Raw genomic sequence first — 27921 nt, 5'->3', positions numbered from 1 at the left:
TGGCAAGAACTGCAGTGATTCGCTTAACAACTATGGCAAGAAAGGTGGCAAATTGGGACAAAACTCACTTAACAACCATCTTGTTAGAGGTATCTCCGTTGGGAGACAGAAAGTAGTGCAGCGGAATGTTGCAGCTAGAGAGAAAGAATGTTGCTAGTAGAAACACACGAACAGAGTTTCAGACACTGCTAGTAAAAACAAGTAGCTTTACTGCTGATAATTGCTTCACAAGCAGTGATAGTAGATATTAGTCCAAACACAATTCAAAGAACAAACAATAGCTTACAGTCGCAGTTCACATTCCAGTCATCAAGCATAGGACAAGCAGAAAGAGAGAGTGAGCTCTCTTGACTCCTTATAGTAAAGTTGTTGAGTACATCCACTCATTTAAAGCAACAACGACCATTTGTTGTTGTATAAAGATATATATTGCCTACCCAACACTAGGAGTATACTCCCAACACATCTCACTTAGCAATGGAAGTTTTGGGCTCAGTTGTGATGGTAAGTCGAGGACTACCTGTGTAACAGTTTCCCCTTCTCTTCCCCCAACAACCATCTTACAGGGTAGGCTGGGCAGAGAAAGAACAACAGAGAGCCAATAGGAACAAGACTTGCTTTGGCGCTAGGTCAGCATTTTGAAGGAGGAGATCCATCCCGAGGATTACCTGATGACATTGTGGATGGCCAGGCACTTCAAAGTCAGCATCACGGATGTCAAACTGGTCCGTTTGATCTCTGGAACCATGTGCTCCGGCATGCACTCTTCCCAGAATTCCTTGTTATATACCCGGAAGCATTTCCCAGATGCTGTTCGGCCGGCTCGACCTGCGCGTTGCACCGCCTCACTCCTAGAGGGAGGAAATGGAAAACAGAAAAATCTCAGCTATTTATTAGCCCAGAGATCAGCAACCTTAAACACTCCAAAGAGCACAAAGGTTCTAACTGGAAGCCACCTGCTCAATTCTGGAGACGACCGGAAGTCCAGTTCCCCCACCATAGAGTCTCTTCCTAGTACAGCAGCTTTGTGTCCTAACTGAAAGCCCTATCAATTATGGAGCCAACTGGCGACAGGGAGCCGCAGCAGAGGGATGAAAGAGCCACATGCGGCTCCAGAGCCGAGGGTTGCTGACTCCTGTATTAGCCAACATTCTGACATGTCGTATGGCTCATGGACCTCTGGCCTTAAGACGCAAGGTCTGGTTTGAAAGAGAGTCAAAAAGACCATCTAGGCGAAAACTAAACAGACCTCCCTCAACAGAGGGGGGAGGGATATGACATCATCTACCGCCAGTCCACAACACAGTCCTTTCAGCACTTCCAGTAAAGCTCCACACCAGAGGTGGGTCTCAGATCCCGTCGCAACAGATGCACTGCAACAAGGCCAGGGGGGTCCACCTTGGGCACGTGTGCTGCGCACGCATGTGCACTCCACCACCCTTTGACACTCCAGCTGCTCGGTGGAGGTCATGCAGGTGCCGTACGTTGTACACGCATGCGCAATTGGCCCGGTTGCCTTAAAAACAGGTAAGGAACGCGGGTGGGCCCAATGAGCTACTGTTCCGGTATGGTGGCCGCTGCTCCCAGCTGCCACCAGTATGCCCATACCGGGCCATACCGCCCAGAACCCACCACTGCTCCACAGCCATTTGCACTACTCAAGTGACCTTGAGAACACAGAGAAACCTCCAGGCCGCCTCAATGCCTCTCTAAAAGGATGCAAATGACCAGCTGTCTGCAAGGAGTATAAATTGACCATTGGCTTACCTGAAGGGTTTTCCTGTACACTGTGAGGAGAGTCCAAGCATGGGTTAAATTCTGTCCGACTGCCCTGGACTGAATTGAAAGATCTTTAGCCACGCCTCCTCTTCCGGCTCCCCAGATTTTTTGATGAAAGCATGGACCTGTAACACCGTTCAAATGTGGTTCCATTGAGTCTGTCAACATCAATTGTATAAGTCTGGTCCGGTAACAAAATCACAAATCCACATCAAGAAGGTTAAAGGTTTATTGCATTTATATGCCGCCCTATTCCCGGAGGGACTCAGGGCGGCTAACAAACCCAGGGGGGGGGAATGCAATGCACATGGTAGCTATGAGAGAGAGACCCTAGGGCGGGGTTGGATTGCCGCACAGAGAAGTCACGCTGCCACCACTCTCCAAAGCTCACTCCGAAGTGCAGGGGAAAAAACTGCGGCAAAAATGGAAACAAAATGGCCGCCTGAAGTGTTTCCCTTACTAAAAATGGCCACTGCAACGACTACTGCTGGAGAAAAGCGGCGCCAAATTCAAATCAAGAAAGGTGATGGCGGGAACGGCTGGGTCCTCGCACCACTGACCATCGCGCCAAACACCATAATCTAGCGCAAGTGGCTGGGCCCCCTCGCCGCTGACCACTGCGCCAATACAAAGGGTGAACGCGGCAATACAAAGGGTGAACGCGGCAGCTCCCAAGCTGGCTCGTGTCGCCCAGCAAGTCAGATAAGCCGCGTGCGCCTGGAGACGCCCGGAACAAGCGCAGGCAAGAAGCAGAAGCCAGGGAAACAAAAAGCCACTTTAAACAGACCTTAATTTTCTCGTAGGATGGAAATTATCTGGTTGGAAAGTCCAAGTTAAGGTTACATTTCTGTTGATATTCTGGAACCACTGAAAACGTGTCCATTGGGTTAGAACTGAATTGAAAAATCTGGGGAGCCGGAAGAGGAGGTGTGGCTAAAGATCTTTCAATTCAGTCCTGGGCAGTCAGACAGAATTTAATCCCTGCTTGGACTCTCCAAGCAGCGTACAGGAAAACCTTCCATTCCCCACCATCCAGTCAGAGCTGAAGAAGCTTCTTGGAGGAGAAGCGAAAGGGATTCAAAGCAAAACAAGGAAGTCCACTTGCCTCTTGAAAAAGCATCTTTGGGACAACCATGACCTGGATATGACTGAGAATCTCCATAGGCATCTATTGAGCAAACACTGTCCTTCCTTAGACACAAAACCAGTTGAGCGTCTTTGGGCGATGTCAAAATTGAACAGCCATCTCTCAACAATGGGGATGGACAAATGGGGGGACGGGACGGACAACATCACCATCTATCTCCAGTCTACAACATAGTCCTTTCAAGAGTTCCAGGAAGGCTCCACACACCCATGTGCACCACTCAGGTGACCCTGAAGACACAGATAAACCTCCAAGTGGCCTCAATGACTCTCTCAAAGGATGCAAATGACCAGCTGTCTGCAAGGAATATAAACCCTTCCATTCCCCACCATCCAGTCAGAGCCAAAGAAGCTTCAACCCCAGCCTGCAAGCAGGAGGTTGGGTGGGTGGGCTTTATTGTGTTTCAGGCATTTCCCACCCAGACAGCAGGGTGCATCCAACTTCTGTGTTTGTGTTTGTTTGAGAGAGGGGTGAGGGAGGGAGGAAGGAGTGGGAGGGAGAAAAAAAGAATGAAGGAAACTTTTTTGCAAAGGAGAAAAACAAATGCTGTCGCTTTAAATTGGAACTGAGCATGCCTGGCTGTGGAATTCTGGGAGTTGAAGTCCACAAGTCTAAAAAAATTTGAAACCCACCATTGTGTCAGTGCCTCACCAGCCATAAACCTCACCGCACGTCACTGGTGGCTTCAATGACTCTCTAAAAGGATGCAAATGACCAGCTGTCTGCAAGGAATATAAACCCTTCCATTCCCCACCATCCAGTCAGAACTGAAGAAGCTTCTTGGAGGAGAAGCGAAAGGGATTCAAAGAAAAACAAGGAAGTCCAGCTGCCTCTTGAAAAAAAATCACCTTTGGGACAATCGTGACCTGGATATGACTGAGAACCTCCATGGAAAAGAATCCCTGGTCTGCACACGGATGCGAAGCTAGATCAAGATTTCAAACTTACTTTGAAATTGGCACCACCTCCAGCACGTCCAAGCCAACTCTTGGGTTGTGGTTTAGCTGCTTCACAAACCCACTGTCGACCACATACCTGAAGAAAAGGAAGTCAGAAATACAAGTTTTACCAAAATTGGGGGCAAACCTAAATTCACACGCAAAGGTCAAGCATCTTAAATAGAAAAAGCATGAGAAAAGAAATTGCAAAAAAAAAAAAAAACACCATTGATTAAGGACAATGGTTTGTCTTTTTAGATGGAGGTCAAAGTGATGAACCTGTTTGAAAAGCAAGAGATGGAGAGTTCTAGTTCCACCTTAGGCATGAAAGCCAACTGGGTGACTTTGGGACAACTACCAAGTGATGGAGAGTTCTAGTTCCGCCTTAGGCATGAAAGCCAACTGGGTGACTTTGGGCCAGCCACCAACAGATGGTGAGTTCTAGTCCCACCGTAGGCATGAAAGCCAACTGGCTGACTTTGGGATTGTAACCAGGAGACGGGGAGTTCTAGTCCCACTTTAGCCATGAAAGTCAGCTGGGTGACTTTGGGCTAATCACTTTCTGAGCCCAACTCACACTGCAGGGGAAATGGGAGAAAGAAGGTAGGTTCGGTGCCTTGGGTTACATTCAAATAATGTGGGTGGGTTGCAAATAAAGAAAATAAAAATAAATAACTTCCAGGCATTAATAAAAACTATAAAAGGCATGTGATCCTCAGCCTAGACTAGAGCTTCCAGTTTATTACCCAGGACTCTCAATGTGATTGCAGACCCCTCTCTTAGCCTCTGCAAGGCCCCATGTCACCATATGACCTGCTGTACGACCACCACGACTTACCACCAAAAATGCCAGGCTCAATCATGGTCGTAACTCAAGGACTATCTCGATTAAACAGCTCCAGAGTTCAGCCACAAGATCCACATCTCTTGTGGCCCACTAGCTGCCAGCCGAGGCAGACTCGGACGATGAGGAGTTTGGGGAGGAACTTGGGCCAGTGCTGGAGTCTGGGGAAAGCTCTTATGGTTGCTCTGTGTTGGACACAGCAATAGAGGCGGGGCTATTTCCCAGCCACCGGAGAGGCAGCTGCCTTTGGAGGCTGATATGAGTGAGGAGGAAGAACAGCTGGGGCCTATTCCAGATGCACGTAGGCACAGAGCAGTTAGGAGAGGTGAGCAACGGAGGACAAGGAGTTGACTCGGGAAGCAAAGCACGCGTGGGCACTGAATGGCCCCTCCCTGACTGGGGAATAAATAGAAGGAAAGAGGAGTGGTGGTTGTAGGAGACAACAGTTCGTATTTCTAGAGATTTTGCTCATGGTGTTTTGTGCAACAAAGACTGCCTTGCCAGAACCTACCGTATTTTTTGGAGTATAAGATGAACCTTTCCCCCCCCAAAAAGAGGGTGAAAATCTGGGGTGCATCTTATACACTGAAAACAGCATTTTTGGCCTCCTGAAACCCCGCCCCCTTTGCAAAAATGGACATGCAGAGGGTTTGGGAGGCTTGCAAAGTGTGCCTGAGGTCTGGGGAGGGCCGTTTTTGCTCATTCCCCCCACCCCAGCTCCTCAGGAGCACTCTACCAGCCTCCCAAACCCTCTGACATCCTTTTTTTTTTTTTTTTGCAAAAAAACCAGGCAGTTTTGGCTCGTCCCCCCCCCCCCCAGCACTCTACAAGCCTCCCAAAGCTGTGCATGCCCCCCCCCTTTTTTTTGCAATTAAATAAGGCGTGCAGAGGGTTTGGGAGGCCTGCAGTGCAAAAACCTTTTAAAAAAAAATTCACCTCTTCAAAATCATGGTGCCTCTTCAGTGGTGGGTTTCAAAAAAATTTCGAACCTACTCTGTGAGTGTGGCCTCCTTTGTGGGAGTGGCTTGCCAGCCATGTGACCTGGTGGGAGTGGCTTGCCAGCCATGTGTTCTCTCTCTCTCCTTCCTTTTGTCTTTCTGTCCCTTTTTCCTTTTTTTCTTTCATCTCTCTCACTTTTTCTTTTTTTTTCTTTTTTTATTTATTTCTTCCTTTCTCTTTCTCTCTCTGTGTGAGTCTATGTGTGTGTGTGTTTGTGTTTGTGTGAGAGAGAGAGTGGTGGGTTTAAAAAAAATTTGGAACCTCTTCTGTAGGTGTGGCCTGCTTTCCGGGTCCACTGGTGGAACCTCTTCTAACCGGTTTGGTAGATTTGACGAACCGGTTCTACCGAATAGGTGCGAACTGGTAGGAACCCACCTCTGTGCCTCTTATACTCTGGTGTGTCTTATAGTCCGAAAAATACAGTAATTTGCAGCCTTTTGGCTGGGAGCTCAGGGCCTTGCAATTATTCCAAGGGACTGATAAGGTCTGTTACTGCAGTTAACTCTTTGCAGGATTCTTGTCCGGATTTTTCCGGTGGGGGAATGCAATTAATTCACAAGAGGTAAATAAAGAGGGGGCTTTCATGACAATGAGTCTATTTCTTGCTCCTGCTGAGTCAGAACAACATCAACATCCCCGGAACTCTTACTTGATCCCATCGATGGTCAAAGACGTGGCTGCGATATTTGTGGACACGACACATTTCCTGATCCCTGGCGGAGGCGGCACGAATATCTGTCTTTGCTGATCTAGGCGACAAAATCCGGGTCAAAATGATCAGAGAGAAGAAAATAACGCCAATTTCCGAACTGGTTTCCCCAAGATTAAAAGCAAAACCTGGTGCAATTAGACTCCACCAGAGACCAGCAGCAGCCAGGCTGCAGAGGGAGGACTGTCTGAGCTGGACTACAACTGCCATCATTCCCATCCAAGGCAGTTGAAGGTATTGGGAATTGGAGTCAAGCATACTAAGAGGCAGCACTGGGTTTCTCTTTTCATAGAATCATAATACTAGAAGGGACCTTGGAGGTCTTCTAGTGCAACTCCCTTGCCCAAGGCAGGTGACCTTATACCAGGATTGCTCAAACTTGGGAACTTTAAGACTTGTGGACTTCAACTCCCAGAATTCCCCAGCCGGCATGTGGACGTCAACTCCCAGGATCCCCCATCCGGCATGTGGACGTCAACTCCCAGAATTCCCCATCCGGCATGTGGACGTCAACTCCCAGAATTCCCCATCCGGCATGTGGACGTCAACTCCCAGAATTCCCCAGCCGGCATGTGGATGTCAACTCCCAGAATTCCCCAGCCGGCATGTGGACGTCAACTCCCAGGATCCCCCATCCGGCATGTGGACGTCAACTCCCAGAATTCTCCAGCCGGCATGTGGACGTCAACTCCCAGAATTCCCCAGCCAGCATGTGGACGTCAACTCCCAGAATTCCCCAGCCAGCATGTGGATGTCAACTCCCAGGATCCCCCATCCGGCATGTGGACGTCAACTCCCAGGATCCCCCATCCGGCATGTGGACGTCAACTCCCAGAATTCCCCAGCCGGCATGTGGACGTCAACTCCCAGAATTCCCCAGCCGGCATGTGGACGTCAACTCCCAGAATTCCCCAGCCGGCATGTGGTCGTCAACTCCCAGAATTCCCCATCCGACATGTGGACGTCAACTCCCAGAATTCCCCAGCCGGCATGTGGACGTCAACTCCCAGGATCCCCCATCCGGCATGTGGACGTCAACTCCCAGAATTCCCCAGCCGGCATGTGGACGTCAACTCCCAGAATTCCCCAGCCGGCATGTGGACGTCAACTCCCAGAATTCCCCAGCCGGCATGTGGACGTCAACTCCCAGAATTCCCCAGCCGGCATGTGGACGTCAACTCCCAGAATTCCCCAGCCGGCATGTGGACGTCAATTCCCAGATTTCCCCAGCCAGCATGTGGACGTCAACTCCCAGAATTCCCCAGCCGGCATGTGGACGTCAACTCCCAGAATTCCCCAGCCGGCATGTGGACGTCAACTCCCAGAATTCCCCAGCCGGCATGTGGACGTCAACTCCCAGAATTCCCCAGCCGGCATGTGGACGTCAACTCCCAGAATTCCCCAGCCGGCATGTGGACGTCAACTCCCAGAATTCCCCATCCGGCATGTGGACGTCAACTCCCAGGATCCCCCATCCGGCATGTGGACGTCAACTCCCAGAATTCCCCATCCGGCATGTGGACGTCAACTCCCAGAATTCCCCAGCCAGCATGTGGACGTCAACTCCCAGGATCCCCCATCCGGCATGTGGACGTCAACTCCCAGGATCCCCCATCCGGCATGTGGACGTCAACTCCCAGAATTCCCCAGCCGGCATGTGGACGTCAACTCCCAGAATTCCCCAGCCGGCATGTGGACGTCAACTCCCAGAATTCCCCAGCCGGCATGTGGACGTCAACTCCCAGAATTCCCCAGCCGGCATGTGGACGTCAATTCCCAGATTTCCCCAGCCGGCATGTGGACGTCAACTCCCAGAATTCCCCAGCCGGCATGTGGACGTCAACTCCCAGAATTCCCCAGCCGGCATGTGGACGTCAACTCCCAGAATTCCCCAGCCGGCATGTGGACGTCAACTCCCAGAATTCCCCAGCCGGCATGTGGACGTCAACTCCCAGAATTCCCCAGCCGGCATGTGGACGTCAACTCCCAGAATTCCCCAGCCGGCATGTGGACGTCAACTCCCAGAATTCCCCATCCGGCATGTGGACGTCAACTCCCAGAATTCCCCATCCGGCATGTGGACGTCAACTCCCAGAATTCCCCATCCGGCATGTGGACGTCAACTCCCAGAATTCCCCATCCGGCATGTGGACGTCAACTCCCAGAATTCCCCAGCCGGCATGTGGACGTCAATTCCCAGATTTCCCCAGCCAGCATGTGGACGTCAACTCCCAGAATTCCCCAGCCGGCATGTGGACGTCAACTCCCAGAATTCCCCAGCCGGCATGTGGACGTCAACTCCCAGAATTCCCCAGCCGGCATGTGGACGTCAACTCCCAGAATTCCCCAGCCGGCATGTGGACGTCAACTCCCAGAATTCCCCAGCCGGCATGTGGACGTCAATTCCCAGATTTCCCCAGCCAGCATGTGGACGTCAACTCCCAGAATTCCCCAGCCAGCATGGCTGGCTGGGGAATTCTGAGAGTTGAAGTCCACAAGTCTTAAAGTTCCCAAGTTTGGACACCCCTGCCTTATACAATTACATTTAAATGGTGGTCCTATCTTTTAGAATTATCCTTCTTTATTGGCCAAGTGTGATTGGGCACACAAGGAATTTGCCTCCAGAGCATAAGCTCACAGTGTATATACATCAATAGTGATAGATCATTATTACAGTCATTGTAAAAATACATTCACCATAAAACACTAGATACAACACTTAGCATATAGTCATGGATACTAAATAAATAAAACTTCTCTTGGAAACCTTCCACTGATGGGAGTACCCACAACTCTGGGGGCCAAATGAGATTTGAAAAAAAAGCTAAGGAAAAATGTTGTCACAACATTTTATAGAATGCTGGAAAATGCAGTAGATGTTAAGGACACAACTCTGAGAAAATCCGGATACGTGCAATAAAAGAATTTTTAGGCAAAGAAGGACCAGGGGTGACATGATAGCAGTGTTCCAATATCTCAGGGGCTGCCCCAAAGAAGAGGGAGTCAAGCTATTTTCCAAGCCACCTGAGGGTAGAAGAAGAAGCAATGGGTGGAAACTAATCAAGGAGAGAAGCAACTTAGAACTGAGGAGAAATTTCCTGACAGTGAGGACAATTAACCAGTGGAACTACTTGCCTCCAGAAGTTGTGAATGCCCCAATACTGGAAGTTTTTAAGAAGATGTTGGATGACCATTCATCTGAAGTGGTGTAGGGTTTCCTGCCTGAGCAGAGGGTTGGACTAGAAGACCTCCAAGGTCCCTTCCAACTCTGTTATTCTTTTACACATAGAGTAAGCTGAATTTGAGTCTCCGGTCTTACAGTCTCTTGGTGAACTAATTTAAATCTAAATCTAACAAAGAGAAGGAGTAGGGGGTGACATGCTAGCAGTATTCCAGTATTTGAGGGGCTGCCATAGAGAAGAGGGGGATCAAACTATTCTCCAAAGCACCTGAAGGCAGAAGAAGCAATCGGAGGAAACTAATCAAGGAGAGAAGTAACCTAGAACTAAGGAGAAATTTCCTGACAATTAGAACAATTAATCAGTGGAACAGAATTTGCCTCCAGAAGTTGTAAATGCTCCAACACTGGGAGTTTTTAAGAAGATGTTGGATAACCATTTGTCTGAAGTGGTGAAGGGTTTCCTGCCTAAATGGGGGGGTTGGACTAGAAGACTTCCAAGGGCCCTTGCAAATCTGTTATGCTCACCTGTTGGCATGCAGCCATACAACGGCAAGATAAGTAAGCCATCCACGGAGCGATCTCTTACTTCAAAGCGGTAGTCTATCATTTCGGCTTTCTGGAAGAGAAGCTCGCAAGCTCTTTCGATCTCCGATTGCCCTAGTAGGAAACCACAAACACATTTAAGATATTGTTCTGAAGAAAGGAGGGAAAGACTACAGGTAATCCTTCGACTTGCAACGATCGCTCCTTTAACGATCGTTCAAAGTTACAACGGCACTGGGGAAAAAACGGGACTTTTTAAAATTGCTTGCTTAAATAAATAGTTGATAATGGTAACAAGGTATATTTCTGTTGGCTGGAGGTGAGGAAGCTGGATGTAAGTTAATAAATGATTTTGTTATAAATATTAATGATAATAATAATAATAATAATAATAATAATATGATAAGAGTTGTAGTTAATGACATATATATGTACTGGCTTCATATAAGGAATTTGGATATAAATTGCAAACAATGATTTGGAAAAAAAAGGTCTAGAAATTTAATTAATTAATTCTTATTTTGAATATGTTATAAAGGTATAATGTTATTGGATATATGACAGTAGATAACAGAAAATGTAACTAAGTTCTATAATTAGTAAGGGTTCACCGACAAATGCGAGACAGACATATGCGCGCCGACAAAACCGCGATGGACAAATGAGCGCCGTCAAAATCGCTAATTGATTTTCGACAATAGCGCGACGACAGATGCGCGACGACAAAATCGCGTCATCAGCAAACTATAGACAGCCCAGTGAGTATGCTGGGCCTTTAACATAGTGGGATGATCTTGTTTGTCTTTTAACTCTTTTTAAAATTCATTTTCTTTAAGCCGCCCAGAGTCCTTCGGGATTGGGCGGCCTATAAATTTAATAAATCCAAATCCAATCCAAGGCGTATATGTACGTTATAACCCTAACCCTAATTTTTTTTTGATTTTTTTTTTCAATACATTTTATTTATTTCATTTCATTTTCATTTTATACAATCACTTATATACTGTGCGTAAAAAAAAAAAGAGAAAAAAAAAAAAACCCCAACATGACACTTCATTCCCCCATACACCCTCTCTTCTCCCCCTCCAACTTTCATTTCACCCCTCCAGCATTCCCCTCTTCTACTTCCCTTCCCCCTCAGACATCTCCCCCTCCCTCCATCTCACCCTCCTTACATTCCCTCTCACTCCCTCTTTACTTCTCCCTCCTCTTTCCCTCTTCTCCTCGCTTTGGTGTATCCATACATTTCAGTTTTTTTTTTTTTTTTTTTTTCGATTTTATTGTGCTTGTCATTGCGCTTTTGTCGGTGCAATTTTGACGTTGCGAATTTGTGGACGAGATTTTGACGTCGCGTTTTAATCGGCGCTATTTTGTCGGTGCGCATATGTCTATCGCGCAATTGTCGGGTCACGATTAGTAAGTAGTAATTTAGTAACTTATAGATGGTTATGTTAAATAAATAATTGATAAGGGCAATAAGGTATACATGTATGTTGGTTTGATAAGAAGAAAATTGATATAACAATACAGGATTTTTTGTTAACCAATATTAATTAGGATAAGGATAAGGGATACAGTTAATGATACATATATCATTATATACCATAACAAAAGGAACGTGGACACAAATTGTAAACAGTGATTTGTCAACCAATTTTTTAAAAAAATGTGTTATAAAGGTTTAAGGCTATTGGATGACTCTGTAATAATTAATGAAATGCCATCAGGTGGTTGTGTTTTTTTAACTATGGATTATTCTAGGCAAAAGGACACTAAATTTTAGTTAAATGAGAACTATGATATGTTGAAAGTAAGACTCATTAAGAACTTTGACATTTGAGATGAATGTAAGTAATGATTCTGGAAGAGATGAACGAAAGCTAATTGTAACCAATTGACACACTTTCTACAAGATATAATGTAAGATGATTATTTTGTGTGTGTGTTGTTTGTTTAATAAAAATAAAAACAAATTGTTAAAAAAAAACGGGACTTACAAGTGGTCCTCGCACTTATAACTGTTGCCTCATCACCATGGTCATGTCATCCAAAATTGGATGTTTGGCAACTGGCATGTATTGTTGTGGCCCTCCAGCAGAGTCAGACAGTGAGGAGGTTGGGGAGGAACCTGGGCCAGTCCTGGAGTCTGGGGAAGGCTCTGATGAGGGCTTTGCGTTGGAGGCAGAGATGGGGCCAGGGCCTTATGCCAGTTATCAGCTGCCTTCGGAGTCAGACATCAGTGAGGCGGAAGAACAGCTGGAGCCTGTTCCCAGCAAAATGTTTGCGCGCACCGAACTGGCAGTAATGCCAGCAGCAACCCACCACTGGAATACAGGCAGTTCTCGACTTTTGGCAGTTGCTCAACGTTACGATGGGCCATCCCCAAAAGGTACTTAAGAGACCCAATTTTGAGATTACGACAGGTGAATGCACGGGATTCCTTTTGGGCACCTGGCAACCAGCTCACCTGTACAGCCGTTTGCAGTGTCCCGCAGTGCCACAAGAAATTTCAAAAAATAATAATCATATTTGGTCATTTGGTGACCTACGTTAATACCCGCAATGACTTATGACCATTATTCCAGGTTCAGTTACGGTTTAACTCAGTTTCTTAAACTCGGGTTGTTTAGGTCTGGGGTCCCCAACCGGTGGGCCGCAGCTCATTAGTGGTCTGCGAGGGGATTGCAACTGGGCCACGGAAGCATCCCTGCTTCTCTCCCCCGCCCATCAAGCCAGAAATATTGGGGAACTCTAGTTTAAGTTGAGGATTTACCTATATGTCAGGGGTGTCAAACTCAAGGCCCATGGGCTGCATCCAGCCCGCAGGCTATTTAATTAGCAATAGTTTGAAGTTTGAAGTTTCATTTTATTTGTATGCTGCCCTATTCCCTAAAAGGGACTCAGGGCGGCGAACAACTTCAATGGGAAGGGGAACATGCAATACAAAATAGACATTTAAAATAACCAACAACCACACCTGTTGAGAGGGGAAGGGAGCTCATCAACCCCAGGCCTGCCGGCACAGCCAGGTCTTAACGGCTTTTCGGAAAGCCAGGAGAGAGGTGAGGGTCCGAATCTCCGCGGGGAGTTCGTTCCAAAGGGCAATAGCAGTTAGAATTATATACCGCTTCATAGGGCTTTCAGCCCTCTCTAAGCGGTTTACAGAGTCAGCATATTGCCCCCAACAACAATCCAGGACCTCATTTTACCCACCTTGGAAGGTTGGAAGGCTGAGTCAACCCTGAGCCGGTGAGGTTAGAACCGCTGAACTGCAGACAACAGTCAGCTGAAGTAGCCTGCAGTACTGCACCCTAACCACTGCGCCACCTCGGCTCTTATTCTGGTCCATGGGATTGGCCCAGAAGTGTCAAAGGGCCACCCCACAGCGCCTCTGCTGGCCAAAATGGGTCGTGGTGGGGCAACGGCCAGCAGAGAGCTTCTGGAGGCCGGGGAGGCCAGAAACACGCCGTGCGGGGCCTCGCGAGGCGTCGTGGGGCTGACTTTGGCTTGAGCAAGGGGTAGATTGCTGCCGGCATTGCTGCTGCTTCGGTGTGCGCCCTTGCACATAAAAATGTTTGCACATGTGCAAAACTTTAATGAAAAAAAAAGTACACTTCTGCCAAGAAAATTGTTCTGCGCATGCAGAGAGCCGAAAATCAAGATGGCGTCCCCGAAAGAGAACCGGTTTGGAGGCATGACAGACATGGGCCGCTGTCAGTTCCAGCAACCCACGCCACCAAGTTTCTACCGGTTCAGTCAAACCGGTCCAAACTGGTAGGAATCCACCAATGGCTGGAGCAGGAGTCAACCTGGTCACGCCAACCCACACTCCCCCGGCCCTCCGAGGTCAAACACAACTCTCACGCGGCCCTAAATGAAATTGAGTTTGACATCCCTGCTGCATACAAGGAGTTAGTGATTCTCCACAGGATAACTTTAAAACACTTGCCTGTCAGGAAAACGAGGATGTCTCCCGCCGAGCCGTTCAAATGGACATCCAAGGTCACTCTGACAGTCTGAAACAACACAATACAATAGCAGAGTTGGAAGGGACCTTGGAGGTCTTCTAGTCCAACCCCCTGCCTAGGCATACCGTTTCAGACAAATAGATATCCAACATCTTCTTAAAGACTTCCAGTGCTGGGATTTTTTTTTCTTGTACTAATCAGGCTGTTTGCTATCGTGGCACGACAAAACTGCGCTCGACTAAAGTGCGCCCGATTAAACCGCGTCGCTGACGTCATCAGCAGGGCGACAACAGCGAGCGCGGAGAAAGAAGGGCGCTTTAAATAGCGCTTTGAAAGCAAGCCGATTCAACTTAAGGTAAGGGTTAGGTTTAGGGTTAGGTTTAGGGTTAGGTTAAGGGTTAGGTTAAGGGTTAGGTTTAGGGTTAGGATTAGGGTTAGGTTAAGGGTTAGGTTAAGGGTTAGGTTTAGGGTTAGGTTTAGGGTTAGGTTAAGGGTTAGGTTAAGGGTTAGGTTTAGGGTTAGGTTAAGGGTTAGGGTTAGGATTAGGGTTAGGTTAAGGGTTAGGTTTAGGGTTAGGATTAGGTTTAGGGTTAGGTTAAGAGTTAGGTTTAGGGTTAGGATTAGGGTTAGGTTAAGGGTTAGGGTTAGGATTAGGTTAAGGGTTAGGTTTAGGTTTAGGTTAAGGGTTAGGATTAGGTTTAGCGTTAGGTTAAGGGTTAGGTTTAGGGTTAGGTTTAGGGGGGTTAGGTTTAGGTTTAGGGGTTAATTTTAGCTTTAGCGTTTACAGCGTGTTTTTTTCTCCGCGCTGTTGTCGCGCTGTGATGACGTCAGCTACGCAGTTTCGTCGAGCGCCCTTTAGTCGAACGCGGTTTTGTGGTGGAACCGTTTGCTATTTGCTGCAAGAAGGTAAGTCAATAACTATAAATGCCTATAGAAACTTCAAATTATTAGACTTATTTTTAAAGGCTGCTTTATTATTGTTCTAGACCCGGGATGGCGAACCTATGGCACAAATGCCACAGGTGGCACGCGGACGCATTTGTCAGGGAGCGCAAGGCATGTGCGCTGGCCACCTGAGTTCAGCCTTTTTTAAAGCCATTTTTTGCCCTCCTCAGGCTCCTATAAAGCCTCTGGAGCCTGGGGAGGGCGAAAAAAGCATGGAAAAATGGGGGGGAGCGCCTCTCATTCACGCATGTGCACTGGGGGAATCATACGTTGCGTTATGGGTGTGGCACGCCCATGCACGAGCCCCCTGCGCTCCCCCCCCCCATGGCACGCAAGCCAAAAAAAGTTTGCCATCGCTGTTCTAGACAACTTAACAAAATGAAGCAGCTTTTTAAAACAAATGCTTGATCTGAAGAGGCCCAGTGCTATGGTATCTCCTTTTAAATAGCAGAGAATAAGTATACTTCCAGAAAGCACATCAATTTTAACAGCATCTATACAAGTATAGTCTGAAATGTAACAAACAGTGTATATTGTCTGTGCTGTTTGCTGTTTGTTGCAAGGAGACAAATTGCTGGGAGGCAAAAGCAGATTTCCCCCTCCCCCCTTATTTTCCTCACCAAAAGCTAGGTGCGTCTTATACTTCGGAGCATCTTATACTCCGAAAAATACGATTGTTGGGTAACGAAACGTCTGGAAGCAAACAACCGTACTTAGAGAGCACTGAGGACTCTTCAACTAAATAAAATGAAAGTGGCCAGCCAATACCTCTGTGATGAAGGCAGAGCTGTTGACATCTCTGGGGCCCAGAGCATCACAGAAGATCTCCTCCACCAGGTATTTCCTTCCTGGAATCTCCACCACGGAGCAATTTCCAAAGAAGGCCGAGAACTTCTCCACGTCCAAAGTGGCAGACATCACCACGACCTTCAAGGGTTCCTTCCTTTGGATTTCTTTTTCCCCGTGGAACAGCTGCTTCAACAGGCCAAAGAGGATATCCTGAAAGAGAAGCAGTCCTCCTAACGTCCACGTTTTGAACCGCAGCCCCCTTTCAAACATGGAACACACTATGATCTCTCACGGTCAATCCTAAATTGATCTTTTCATTGGCAAACATGTTCCCAGCTGTGCGGGAAATACCAACTGCAGGTGTTCTGACCCAGGCTTCCTTAAAAAGCAAGAAACAGAGTCTTGGTGCCAGCAAAACCCTTTTTATTGACACGACTGTGAATTCCTTTCATTCACAGTCAGCAAGGCTTTAGCAAACAGTCTGTCAGGCCTGCAATTATATTCCTTTTAGAATTTTGGCCTGCCACACTTTCTCTTATTTCATTATGCTGTTTCTTTAGTATAGTTGATGGGAGGGGGGAATAATAAAGAGTAGGACTGTGGAATGTATTGTTTTCATTCTTTACTAGAAGCCAAGGTCATCCTTTGTCTCCGCACCAGTACACCTGACCGGAAGAAGCTGGGTGTGGATGCCAGCGTGGAAGGAGAAGATTGGACCATGTGATGGATTGTGGGTGTGGGGACAAGATCATGAACTTTTAACTGGGTGGAATTCTGATGTCATTTCCGGTATTGGGATTAACACAGATGTGCCTAAGATGTCTGTCTTATTAAATTGGAACTTTAAGGATCGTTTTGCCTTTGATTCTGATTTAATTCTACATGATACTTGGAATGCTGACACAGTCTTTCCGAGGAATGTTTATCCACACGAACCTTATCTCGTTTGGAGAGCTGCCAGATAACTAGTTTCCTAATGCAGGGCAAGGCAAAACTTGGCACAGAGTCTCTTATAGTCACAAATAAAACTTTCCACTCTTGAAACGACCAAATGAACGAATTGTTTCCTGCAAAAGCCCCCTCCCCATTCGCTCCTCTTTTGTTTCCTATGGGAGGGGCCAATCACCTCCAAGGTGTGGCTTTACTCCCAAGTCGACTCTGCTTCCTTAGTTGTTCTTGTCTTCTGGCAGCTCTGCGCATGCGCACACTGGGAACAGGCTCCAGCTGTTCCTCTGCCTCGCTGCTGTCTAGCTCCCTCTCTGCCTCCAACGCAGAGCCCTCGTCCGAGTTTTCCTCAACCCCCAGGACTAGCCCATGTTCCTCCCCAACCTCCTCACTGTCTCGATTCTGCTGCCAGCTCTCCTGGCACAACAGTAGGTAGTCTTCGACTTATGACCCCAATTGAGCTCAACATTTCTGTTGCTAAGCAAAACAGTTGTTAAGTGAGTTTTGCCCCATTTTACTGACCGTGCAGAGACTCCGTTCGTGAGCTTCGTCCAGAATAACGACGCTGTATTGGGCCAGATGTGGGTCTGCTAGGATTTGCCTCAACAAGCACCCATCTGTCAAATACTTGATCGCAGTGTCCTGTGACATTTAGAATCAATAGTTAGTCAGGAATGTCCCGTTTTCTATAGCAAATAAAACTCTTTAAGCTGCTCCATTCAGGAAAAAACAATGCTTTTTGTTTAATAACTTTTTAAAAAGTACTAAAAAGTAAAGGGAATGTTTTCTCCTGTCCAGTCATGTTTAACTCATCAAATAAGCACTAGGGCTTATTTTCGGGAAACACATTTTCAGGGTGATCAACGCGGCTGGGCCGCCCCTGGCACAAACACAACAGCCAGCAAGTGCCCGGGGACCGACAGTTGGCACACTCTGGGGCTGCAGAGAGCGGAAGACACAGAGCAGAAGACAATCCGGATGCACCGTGCGGGCTGCAGGCAAGCCGAGAGACGCAAAGATGAGCCTCCCGCAGCTTCCCGCTGCTCTGGCCCATCACTGCTCAACTTTCCCATGGCCCACACAGCACATCCAGATCACCTCCTCCCAGTGGTGGGATTCAGTCAGTTTGCACCTATTCGGAAGAACCGGTTGTTGGAAGAAATCTCCTTTTATTTTTCCCCACTTTACGGGGCTAATCCTGTAAGGAAGGCAGGAAGGAAACATTCTGGTGTTGTTTCTAGCCTAATCTTTATTGCCCTGCTTACAGAAACCGCCTCTCCGGTTAACCCTTGTTAAATTGTAACAGCTAAGATGTAGTGCCCATTGATTTGAGTGACATTGAGTTGGCCACGCCCACCCAGTCACATGACCACTGAGCCACGCCTACCCAGCTGGTCATTAGGACAGAGAACCAGTTGTTAAATTATTTGAATTCTACCACTGCCTCCCCCTGCCCCCGCGCCTCTGCTTCTGCCTGCTGCTTGCACAGGTACTCAACTGATGTGTGCGGCTTCTGCCAGACACTGTCAGCCTACATGCGCTCTCAGTCTCCTATGCTGGCATTCACCACCTCCCTTCACTGGGGTGCAGTTTTGGCATAGAGCCGTGATGGCAAACCAATGGCACAAATGCCACCGGTGACACACGGAACCCTGTCTGCGGGCAGGCAAGCCATCGCCCCAGCTCAGCTGCACCGCACAGGGGTGTGTGCCTCCTTCCCAATGGCTGTTTTTTTTAATCTCTGCCGCGCATGCGTGGGGTGCATAATAATAAATAATAATAAATAATAAATAATAATAAATAAATATAATAAATATAATAAATATAATAAATATAATAAATATAATAAATATAATAAATATAATAAATATAATAAATATAATAAATAATAATGATAAATAATAAATAATAAATAATCACTATTAATCAATGATCAACATTAATCAATAATCAACATTAATCAATAATCAATAAGAACCAATAATAACCAATAATAATAATAACCAATAATAAATAATAATCAATAAAAAGAAATAATAATCAATAACTAATAACCAATAATCAATAACAACCAATAACAACCAATAATAATCAATAATAACTAATAATAACCAATAATAATAAATAATAACCAAAAACAACCAATAATAATAAATAATAATCAATAACCAATAATAATAAATAGTAACCAATAATAACTAATAATAATAATAATAAATCATCAGGTCCTTGGAAAGAACTTATCGATGGATAAAAATGCCAAATCCAATCTACGCAATCTGACTGTGCAACCAACCATAATAACAACAATAACAACAACAACAACAACAAGTCGAAGCACCTAGCTCACGACGTGATGAAGAAGAATAACAGAAAAGAGACATGGCAAAACAAAATATTACATGGTCAGCACATTAAAAAAAAAAACAGCAGGCATAGCAGATAACAAGAAAACCTGATAATGGCTAAGAAGAACACAAAGCCGGAGTTGAGAAGACAATTTAAACAACATATAAAGGTAAAGGTAAAGGTTCCCCTTGCACATATGTGCTAGTCATTCCCGACTCTAGGGGGCGGTGCTCATATCCGTTTCAAAGCCGAAGAGCCAGCACCGTCCGAAGACGTCTCCGTGGTCATGTAGCCGGCATGACTAAATGCCGAAGGTGCACGGAACGCTATTACCTTCCCACCAAAGTTGGTTCCTATTTTTCTACTTGCATTTTTTACGTGCTTTCGAACTGCTAGGTTGGCAGAAGCTGGGACAAATAACAGGAGCTCATTCCATTATGCAGCAGTAGGGATTCGAACTGCCGACCTTTCTGATCGACAAGCTCAGCGTCTTAGGCCCCTGAGCCACCACGTCCCTATCAAAATATACTTTTTATTAAATACTAAAAGGACCTTGTTTTAAATATCTGATTGTCAGGCCCAAGGATTCCCCCCCCCCTTTTTCCCCCTCATCTTTTTTCCTTGAGTGCTGCTGCATCATACCTGTTTTTGACTGGAAAACCTAAAAAAAACCTGGCAGTTTCGTGTTCCTAAACCTAAGACAAGAATCTCTTCTGACTTTTTTTTTTTAAAGGAGACGAATCCAATAAATAACCACACCACTGAGGGTAGAACAAGAAGCCATGGGTGGAAACTAATCAAGGAGAGAAGCAACTTAGAACTGAGGAGAAATTTCCTGACAGTTAGAACTATGAATCAGTGGAACAGGGAAGGAAGGAAGGAAGGAAGGAAGGAAGGAAGGAAGGAAGGAAAGGCAATGGATGGAAACTAATCAAGGTGAGAAGCAACTTAGAACTGAGGAGAAATTTCCTGACAGTTAGAACAATTAATTCGTGGAACAGAAGTTGCCTCCAGAAGTTGTGAATGCCCAACACTGGAAGTCTTTAAGAAGATGTTGGATAGCCATTTGTCTGAAACGGTAGAGGGTTCCCTACCTAGGCAGGGGGTTGGACTAGAAGACCTCCAAGGTCCCTTCCAATTCTCTATTCTATGGAAGGAAGGAGGGAAGGAAGGAAGGAAGGAAGGAAGGAAGAAGTGGAAGTCAAGCTATTCTCCAAGGGACCTGAGGGCAGAACAAGAAGCAATGGGTAGAAACTAGTCAAGGAGAGAAGCAACTTAGAAATGAGGAGAAATTTCCTTCCAGTGAGAACAATGAATCAGTGGAACAGGGAAGGAAGGAAGGAAGGAAGGAAGGAAGGAAGGAAGGAAGGAAGGAAAGGCAATGGATGGAAACTAATCAAGGTGAGAAGCAACTTAGAACTGAGGAGAAATTTCCTGACAGTGAGGACAATTAATCAGTGGAAGAGAAGTTGCCTCCAGAGGTTGTGAATGCTCCAACACTGGGAGTCTTTAAGAAGATGCTGGACAGCCATTTGTCTGGAACGGTATAAGGTTTCCTGCCTAGGCAAGGGGTTGGACTAGAAGACCTCCAAGGTCCCTTCCAACTCTGCTATTGTATTGTATTGTATCTCAAGAATAAGCTGGATTCGAACACATACCTCTGAGATGCACTCCTCAAAGCGAACCTGGTATCCCACAAGGCCTCCCACTGGGCAGCCTAGCTCCTCTGCCACTCTTTCGGCCACAGAGATGGCAGCCATGCGCCGTGGCTGTGTCACAGCAATTGTGCCATGCCTGGCATACCCTGTAAAAAAGGGAAGCAAAAGACAGGATCGAGTTTTTGGAAAAATAAAAATAAAAGAACTCCCTTTGAAAAGCATGTATTATTTTCTACACCTCTACACGAGGGACACAGTGGCTAAGACGCTGAGCTTGTCGATCAGAAAGGTTGGCAGTTCGGCGGTTCGAATCCCTAGCGCCGCGTAACGGAGTGAGCTCCCGTTCCTTGTCCCAGCTTCTGCCAACCTAGCAGTTCTAAAGCATGTAAAAAATGCAAGTAGAAAAATAGGAACCACCTTTGGTGGGAAGATAACAGCGTTCCGTGCGCCTTCGGCGTTGAGTCATGCCGGCCACATGACCACGGAGATGTCTTTGGAAAAGCGCTGGCTCTTCGGCTTTGAAACAGAGAGGAGCACCGCCCCCTAGAGTCGGGAACGACTAGCACATATGTGCAAAGGGAACCTTTATTTAGTGACCATTCAAAGCTACAAAAGGCACTGGGAAAAAATGACTTATGACCATTTTTCACACTTACGACTGTTGCTGCATCCCCTTGGTCACGTGATCGAAACTCAGGCGCTTGGCAACCGACTCGTATTTGTGGTGGTTGCAACGTCATGCATTCACCTTTTACAACCTCCTGACAAGCAAAGTCGAGAGGGGGGGGGAACCCGATTCGCTTGATCCCATTACAAACTTTTAACAACTGCAGTGATTCACTTTGTGACCATGGCACCCAGAAAGGTTGTAAAAGGGGGCAAAACCTCCTTAAAAACTGCCTTAGCAAAGAAAATTTGGGGCTCAATTGTGCTCGTGAGTTGAGGAACACCTATAACCAGGGATGGTTAACCTTTTTGCTGTCGCGTCGCACTCCCCACCTCCCCTGCACATGCACATGTGACACCACCCCCCGCGCCCCATTTTGGGCCTAGCATCAGCATTCAAAGTATCATGTAGAATTAAACCAGAGTCCAAGGCAAAACGCTCCTTAAAGTTCCAATTTAATAAATCAGACATCTTAGCACATCTGCGGAATCCCAAATCTGAACTTCCTGGGATTCCCACCCAGTTGAAAGTTCATGATCTTATCCCCACACCCACAAATCCATCACATGGTCCAATCTTCTTCGGCCGCGCTGGCATCTCCACCCAGCTGCTTCCGGTCAGGTGCAGAGGTGCGGAGACAAAAGATGACCTTGAGCTTCTAGAAAAGAATGACAACAACCCATTCCACCATTCTACTCCTTTCTATTCCCCTCTCTCAACTACTGCACTAATGAAACAGCACAGTGAAATAAGAGAGAATGTGGCAGGCCAAAGATCCTAAAAGGGATATAACTGCAGGCCTGACACCTAGAAGGCTTCCCTTCAGAACCAAAAATGGGTCGCAGTGGGGGTGCGCTGCACCCACTGCCCCCCACTCCCCGTGCATGCATGCATGACCCCTCGCCCCGTGCGTGCATGCGCCTCTCCCACATGTGCCCCACCCCTTGCACATGTGCGGCAGAGACTTGAAAATCAGCTTTCTGGAAGGAGGTGCGTGCGCATGTGCGTCAGAGCTGAGCTGGGGTGACGGCTTGGGGCGTGGCCCGCATGCCATAGTTTCCCCTATACACAAGAATCTCGTCACTTAAAGTTGAATACTAAATTGTGCCAGGTCAGTGTCAACACAATTCAAGAGGGGTTGGAGTTGGAACCCTTTATGGCAACGTGTTGTGGCCCAGCAGGAGCCGTTGGAGCTGCCACCAGACTCCGACAGCAAGGGATCCTATGAGTCGGCTTTGGAGGATCTGGAGGACCCTGGATAGGGTTCCAACTCCGAGCAGGGCGCAGAGAGGCTGGTTGGCCACCAGGAGGCGCCTGAGCCTTGGACCAGTGGGGAGGAGACAAGGGAGTGTGATTCGGAAGTCAGCAGTGAGTTGTTCCTGGATGCCCAGCACCGAAGAGCTAATAGGCGTAAGGAACAATTACGCAGTTACAGGAGGTAATTGCACTCAGCTGGTGGTCATTAGGCTCCTCTCCAGACTATAAAAGGAATGCTTGTGCACACACCCCTTTTGCAGACGTCAACGCATTAACTAATGTTGGATGAACAGTATTGTGAGCTTGGCAGGCTGGATTGCTGCCAGGGCTCATCTGTGATGGATTGCTGCCCAGGTTTGTCTGTGCTGGTTTGCTGCCAAGGACTTGTCTGTCTGTGAATAAATTCCGTAAACTATCTTTGGCTTGGAGTGCTTTGGTGTGGGACGAGGGGGGTCAGAACAGCAATGTAATGACTCTAAGCTAATGACACACTTAACTCCGCCCTCCCAACTTGGCCTGCTCTTCTCCTGCCTAAACCTTGGCAATTACTCGGCCCCGTGAATCTCGGACGTGGGATTCCCTCGGGCGAACGCGCTCTTACCTTCTTCAAATAAATATTTGGGAAGTTGTGTGGTTTTTCCGCTTCCCGTCTCACCGGTCACCACCACAAATGTGTCGCCTTGGATAGCCTCCACTAATTTCCTTCGCAATTTGCTAATGGGCAGCTGTGCAGAGCTGGGAGTTTTTTCCTTGCCTCCCTTCGGCATTTCAGGTTGTTGGCTCTGCGGGCACAAAACACGAGCAAAACGGATCAACCTGCGGTTAAGAGATAAAGGAATCCCAACAGATCTTCTTTTGTTACGTTTCCGTTAAGTTAATGAATGTTAAGTCCAGGCGTGGGCTTCAAAAATTTCAGCAACGGGTTCTCTGCCCAGTTGTTGGGTGGGCGTGGCTATGGTGGGCGTGGCCTAGTCGGCCTCCTGCACCACGGTGGAGTGGAGGGGGGCCTTTTTGCCTTCCCCAGTCTCCAGAGGTTTTCCTCGATCCTCTAGGAGGGTGAAAACTGATTCCTCCGGGCTCTGGAGGCTGGAAACAGGCCCATTTCTGGCCTTCCGGAACTTGTGGGAAGCCTGTTTTTCAGCCTCCTCGAGCCTTCGCACAGGCCCTGCACTTACCTCGCATAACGGGTCGTGTGGAGACTCCTGGGAGGGGCGGGGTGGGCAGGGCCAGCCAAGGGTAGGATTTGAAGGTTCTCCAAATCGGCCATAAAGTTAGCTATGGATTCTCCCAAATCCAGCCGAACCCGTAGAAGCCCACCCAGGGGTGGGTTCCTGTCAGTTCTAAGCTCTTCTATAGAAGAGGTTCCACAAATCTAGAGTGCCATTTAGAACCAGTTCCAGCTCCCTCCCCCCGGCCGTCCGCACATCATCAAGATGAAGAGCGAGAGGAGGAATTCTGGGAGTTGAAGTCCACAAGTCTTAAAGCTGTCGAGTTTGAACACCCCTGGGGTTTTTTTCCCCTAAAGGGTTAGGGGTGCCAAGGTTCTTGTAACTTGACAGCTTTAAGACTTGCGTGCTTCAAATGCCAGAGTTTCTGAGCCAACATTTTGGTTGCTAAGCAAGAACGTTGTTAAGTGAGTTTCACCACATTTTACAAGTCCCTGAGTCCTTGGGAGAAGGGTGACATATAAATCTAATAAACCAAACCAAACCAACAAGTTGGCCACACCCACCCAGTTGCATGGCCGCAAGCCACTCCCACCCGGTCACATGGCCAGCAAGCTACTCCCACAAAGCAGGCCACACCTACAGAAGAGGTTCTAAAAAAATTTGAAACCCACCACTGAGCCTCCCCCCCTGGTTAAATCAATGCAATACAATAGCAGAGTTGGAAGGGACCTTGGAGGTCTTCTAGTCCAACCCCCTGCCTAGGCAGGAAACCCTATGTTCCAGACAAATGCTATCCAACATCTTCTTAAAGACTTCCAGTGTTGGGGCATTCACAACTTCTGGAGGCAACTTCTGTTCCACTGATTAATTGTTCTCACTGTCAGGAAATTTTTGGGGACATTTTTGTTTACATTGTTATGTAGCACTTACTAAACATAGTATAGCCTATATTGTCACTGTACATCATGTCTACAATGAAATCTGGCACACTCCATCAGTATTATTGATCCCGTTTAGTTTACTTTAGGTTTTTTTTTTTAAAGTTTAGTTTACATTATTGTCATTGCACATTGTTCAAGGAAATTAAATGCCGTCTTCAGTGTACATTATAACTATAAAAATAAAAACACAAACACACATCCTTCACGTGATGTATAATTGAAATTGAAATCCCCTGATATTGCATTAATTTTCAAAACCTCCTCTCAAAAACAAACCGAAAGCCAAGGGGAGTCGCTTCCAAAGGCATGCATGCAGTCAGAAACCGGCTGGTCGTATTGCAACCATTTTTGGTTTGCAACAGAAAAGGAAGAAAAAAGTTTGCAATTCCCCAGGTTGGGGATGCTACATTGGGGGAAAAGAGAGACAGGGACACATTCATCTGGTGATTTTTAAAGGGGTGGGGGGAGAATCTGTAACAATTGCAATACTATGGTGAGGCATGCTGGGAGATGTAGTTCCACAGCATCACAACACAAGCCCAAGTAACTACGAGACTTAAACCGACGCCCCCCAGCTCCCGTCCTGCGCATGGGCTGTGCTGTGCTGTACTACACTTCCCATCCTCCAAGGCCAGCGACGCCTTCCCACTGGAAACAATCCTTACCTTTTGCAAGCGAGCCCTTCCACAAGCAGCAACAGCCACGTGACTTCTGGAGAACACGTGGGGTTAGAGCGCACACAGACCCCCCCGCACTGACGTCACGCCCTTCCTGGTAGAAGCCCCACCTACTCGTCCAGCCCCGCCCCCTTTTTTGATCAGCTGTAGCGCTTTGGACTGTCATCGGACGAGAAACTGATGGATGGATTGATTTAGGAAGAAAGGGAGGGAGGGATTGATTATCTGCTGTCAATCTAGTCCGGGATTTATCAATTGCACCGTTTAATGAATGGACGCTGAAAAGGTGGCGGAGTTTCTCACGACCACACAGGATAGCAGATCTATGTGCGATCCTCCACTGCCCTCTACTGCATTGTCTCTTGGCAACTTTCAGATGGGTGGCTGGCTGAGGAATGCTGGGAGTTGAAGTTCACCCATAAAAAAAAAAAACACAAGCTCATTGGGGAATTTTGGGAGTTGAAGTCCACCATCTTCAAGTATACTGGCTGGGGAATGCTGGGAGCTGAAGTCCACCATCTGAAAAGGAAAGTAGCTAGGGAATGTTGGGAGTTGAAGTCCACCATCAAGTATACTGGCTGGGGAATGCTGGGAGCTGAAGTCCACCATCTGAAAAGGAAAGTAGCTGGAGAATGCTGGGAGCTGAAGTCCACCATCAAGTATACTGGCTGGGGAATTCTGGGAGTTGAAGTCCACCATCAAGTATACTGGCTGGGGAATGCTGGGAGCTGAAGTCTACCATCTGAAAAGGAAAGTAGCTGGGGAATGTTGGGAGTTGAAGTCCACCATCAAGTATACTGGCTGGAGAATGCTGGGAGCTGAAGTCCACCATCAAGTATACTGGCTGGAGAATGCTGGGAGCTGAAGTCCACCATCAAGTATACTGGCTGGAGAATGCTGGGAGCTGAAGTCCACCATCAAGTATACTGGCTGGGGAATTCTGGGAGTTGAAGTCCACCATCAAGTATACTGGCTGGGGAATGCTGGGAGCTGAAGTCTACCATCTGAAAAGGAAAATGGCTGGGGAATGCTGGGAGTTGAAGTCCACCCATCTGAAAAGCAAAGTGGCTGGGGAATTCTGGGAGTTGAAGTCCACAGATCTTCAAGCATACTGGCTGGAGGATGCTGAGAGCTGAAGTCCCCCACCTAAAAAGCAAGCTTGCCAGGGTGTTGTGGCTGAGGAACCCTGGGAGTTGAAGTCCACCATCTTCAAGCATACTGGCTGGGGAATGCGGAGAGTTGAAGTCCATTCATCTAAAAAGCAAGCTAGCCAGGAAATTCTGGGCATTGAAGTTCAGCATCTTCAAGTATACTGGCTGGAGAATGCTGGGAGCTGAAGTCCACCATCTGAAAAGCAAAGTGGCTAGAGAATTCTGGGAGTTGAAGTCCACCAATCTAAAAAAACAACAACAAGCTGACTAGGGAATTCTGGGAGTTGAAGTCCATCTATCTAAAAAGCATATTGGCGTGGCCTAGTTGGCCTCCTGCACCACAGCGGGGGTGGGGGAGGTGTTTTTGCCCTCCCTGGGCTCTGGAGGCTTTCCTTGAGCCTCTGGGAGAGTGAAAAGAGACTTTCTGGCCTTCCCGAACTTCCAACAGGCCCGTTTTTTGCCCTCCCTGAACCTCTGTGTGTGCCCTGCACTTACTTGCATCCAAAACGGGCTGCATGGGGACTCCTGGGAGGGGCAAGGTGAAGTGGGTGGGGCCAGCCAGGAGTGGGATTTGAGGGTTCTCCAAACTGCACAGAATCTTAGGTACAAGTTCTTCCAAACCCCAGCAAACCCCCAGCAGCCCTCCCCTGTCCACGGGGTTGCAAAAATTCGGACACAATTTAGCAATTTAACACCAATCTAAGGGCAGCCATAAAAAGGTTGTAAAATTGTGGACTGGCCACTAGAGGGCAGAAAAGGAACTGGAATGAGAATGGCCTTTATTCCCTCATCTGCCTAAAATTGGGTGGGGTGGTGGTGGAAATCCAGCCAGAGGAGTTTGGAAGAAGCTGAACTCAGAAATACATGTTGCTTTTTCCATGACCTTGAGGAAAAAGCAACTCTGGTTTTGAATGATGGAGAGGAAAATTTCCCTTTAGGGCAGTTGTGTCCAAACTTGGGAACTTTTAAGACTTGTGGACTTCAACTCCCAGGATTCCCTTGCTTTAGGGTATTAGGTCCAGGGAGATTGCTAATTCATGGCAACAGAATATTTTACAGGTAGTCCTGGATTTACAATCATTCATTTAGTCACTGTTTGAACTTACAACAACACTGAAAAAAGTGGCTTATGAGTGTTTTCTTACACTTAAGACCGTTGCAGCATCCCCGTGGTCACGTAATCAAAATTCAGATCCTTGGCAACTGGTTCATATTTATTTATTTTTAAACAATTTTTATTTATTTTTGAACAAAGACAAACAAAC

At 47.2% G+C, this 27921-nt stretch overlaps 1 protein-coding gene across 2 annotated transcripts in view; it reads right to left on the bottom strand.

Moving 5' to 3' along the window:
* The window catches only part of DHX40 (DEAH-box helicase 40), a 42662-nt gene extending 17095 nt beyond the window's left edge, over positions 1-25567 (bottom strand). Inside the window, exons 1-10 of one of the 2 annotated variants that reach the window (XM_032216856.1) lie at positions 25494-25567; positions 23320-23500; positions 20795-20940; positions 17310-17429; positions 15822-16052; positions 14090-14156; positions 10123-10254; positions 6357-6456; positions 3875-3961; positions 669-851 (exon numbers count right to left, since the gene is read on the bottom strand). In XM_032216856.1, coding sequence (XP_032072747.1) covers positions 669-851; positions 3875-3961; positions 6357-6456; positions 10123-10254; positions 14090-14156; positions 15822-16052; positions 17310-17429; positions 20795-20940; positions 23320-23485 — 1232 coding nt within the window. In that variant the 5' untranslated portion in view covers positions 23486-23500; positions 25494-25567. Of the gene's footprint in view, positions 1-668; positions 852-3874; positions 3962-6356; positions 6457-10122; positions 10255-14089; positions 14157-15821; positions 16053-17309; positions 17430-20794; positions 20941-23319; positions 23535-25493 lie in introns of both variants that reach the window. The other variant, XM_032216857.1, reaches the window with a different exon arrangement.
* Between the last annotated feature and the right edge of the window lie 2354 nt (positions 25568-27921).

This window comes from Thamnophis elegans, chromosome 4 (genome assembly GCF_009769535.1).
Source record: "Thamnophis elegans isolate rThaEle1 chromosome 4, rThaEle1.pri, whole genome shotgun sequence".
NCBI classification, from domain to species: Eukaryota; Metazoa; Chordata; class Lepidosauria; order Squamata; family Colubridae; genus Thamnophis; species Thamnophis elegans.
Note: the sequence above shows the minus strand (reverse complement) of the source record. Positions and strands in the feature narration are given on the sequence as shown.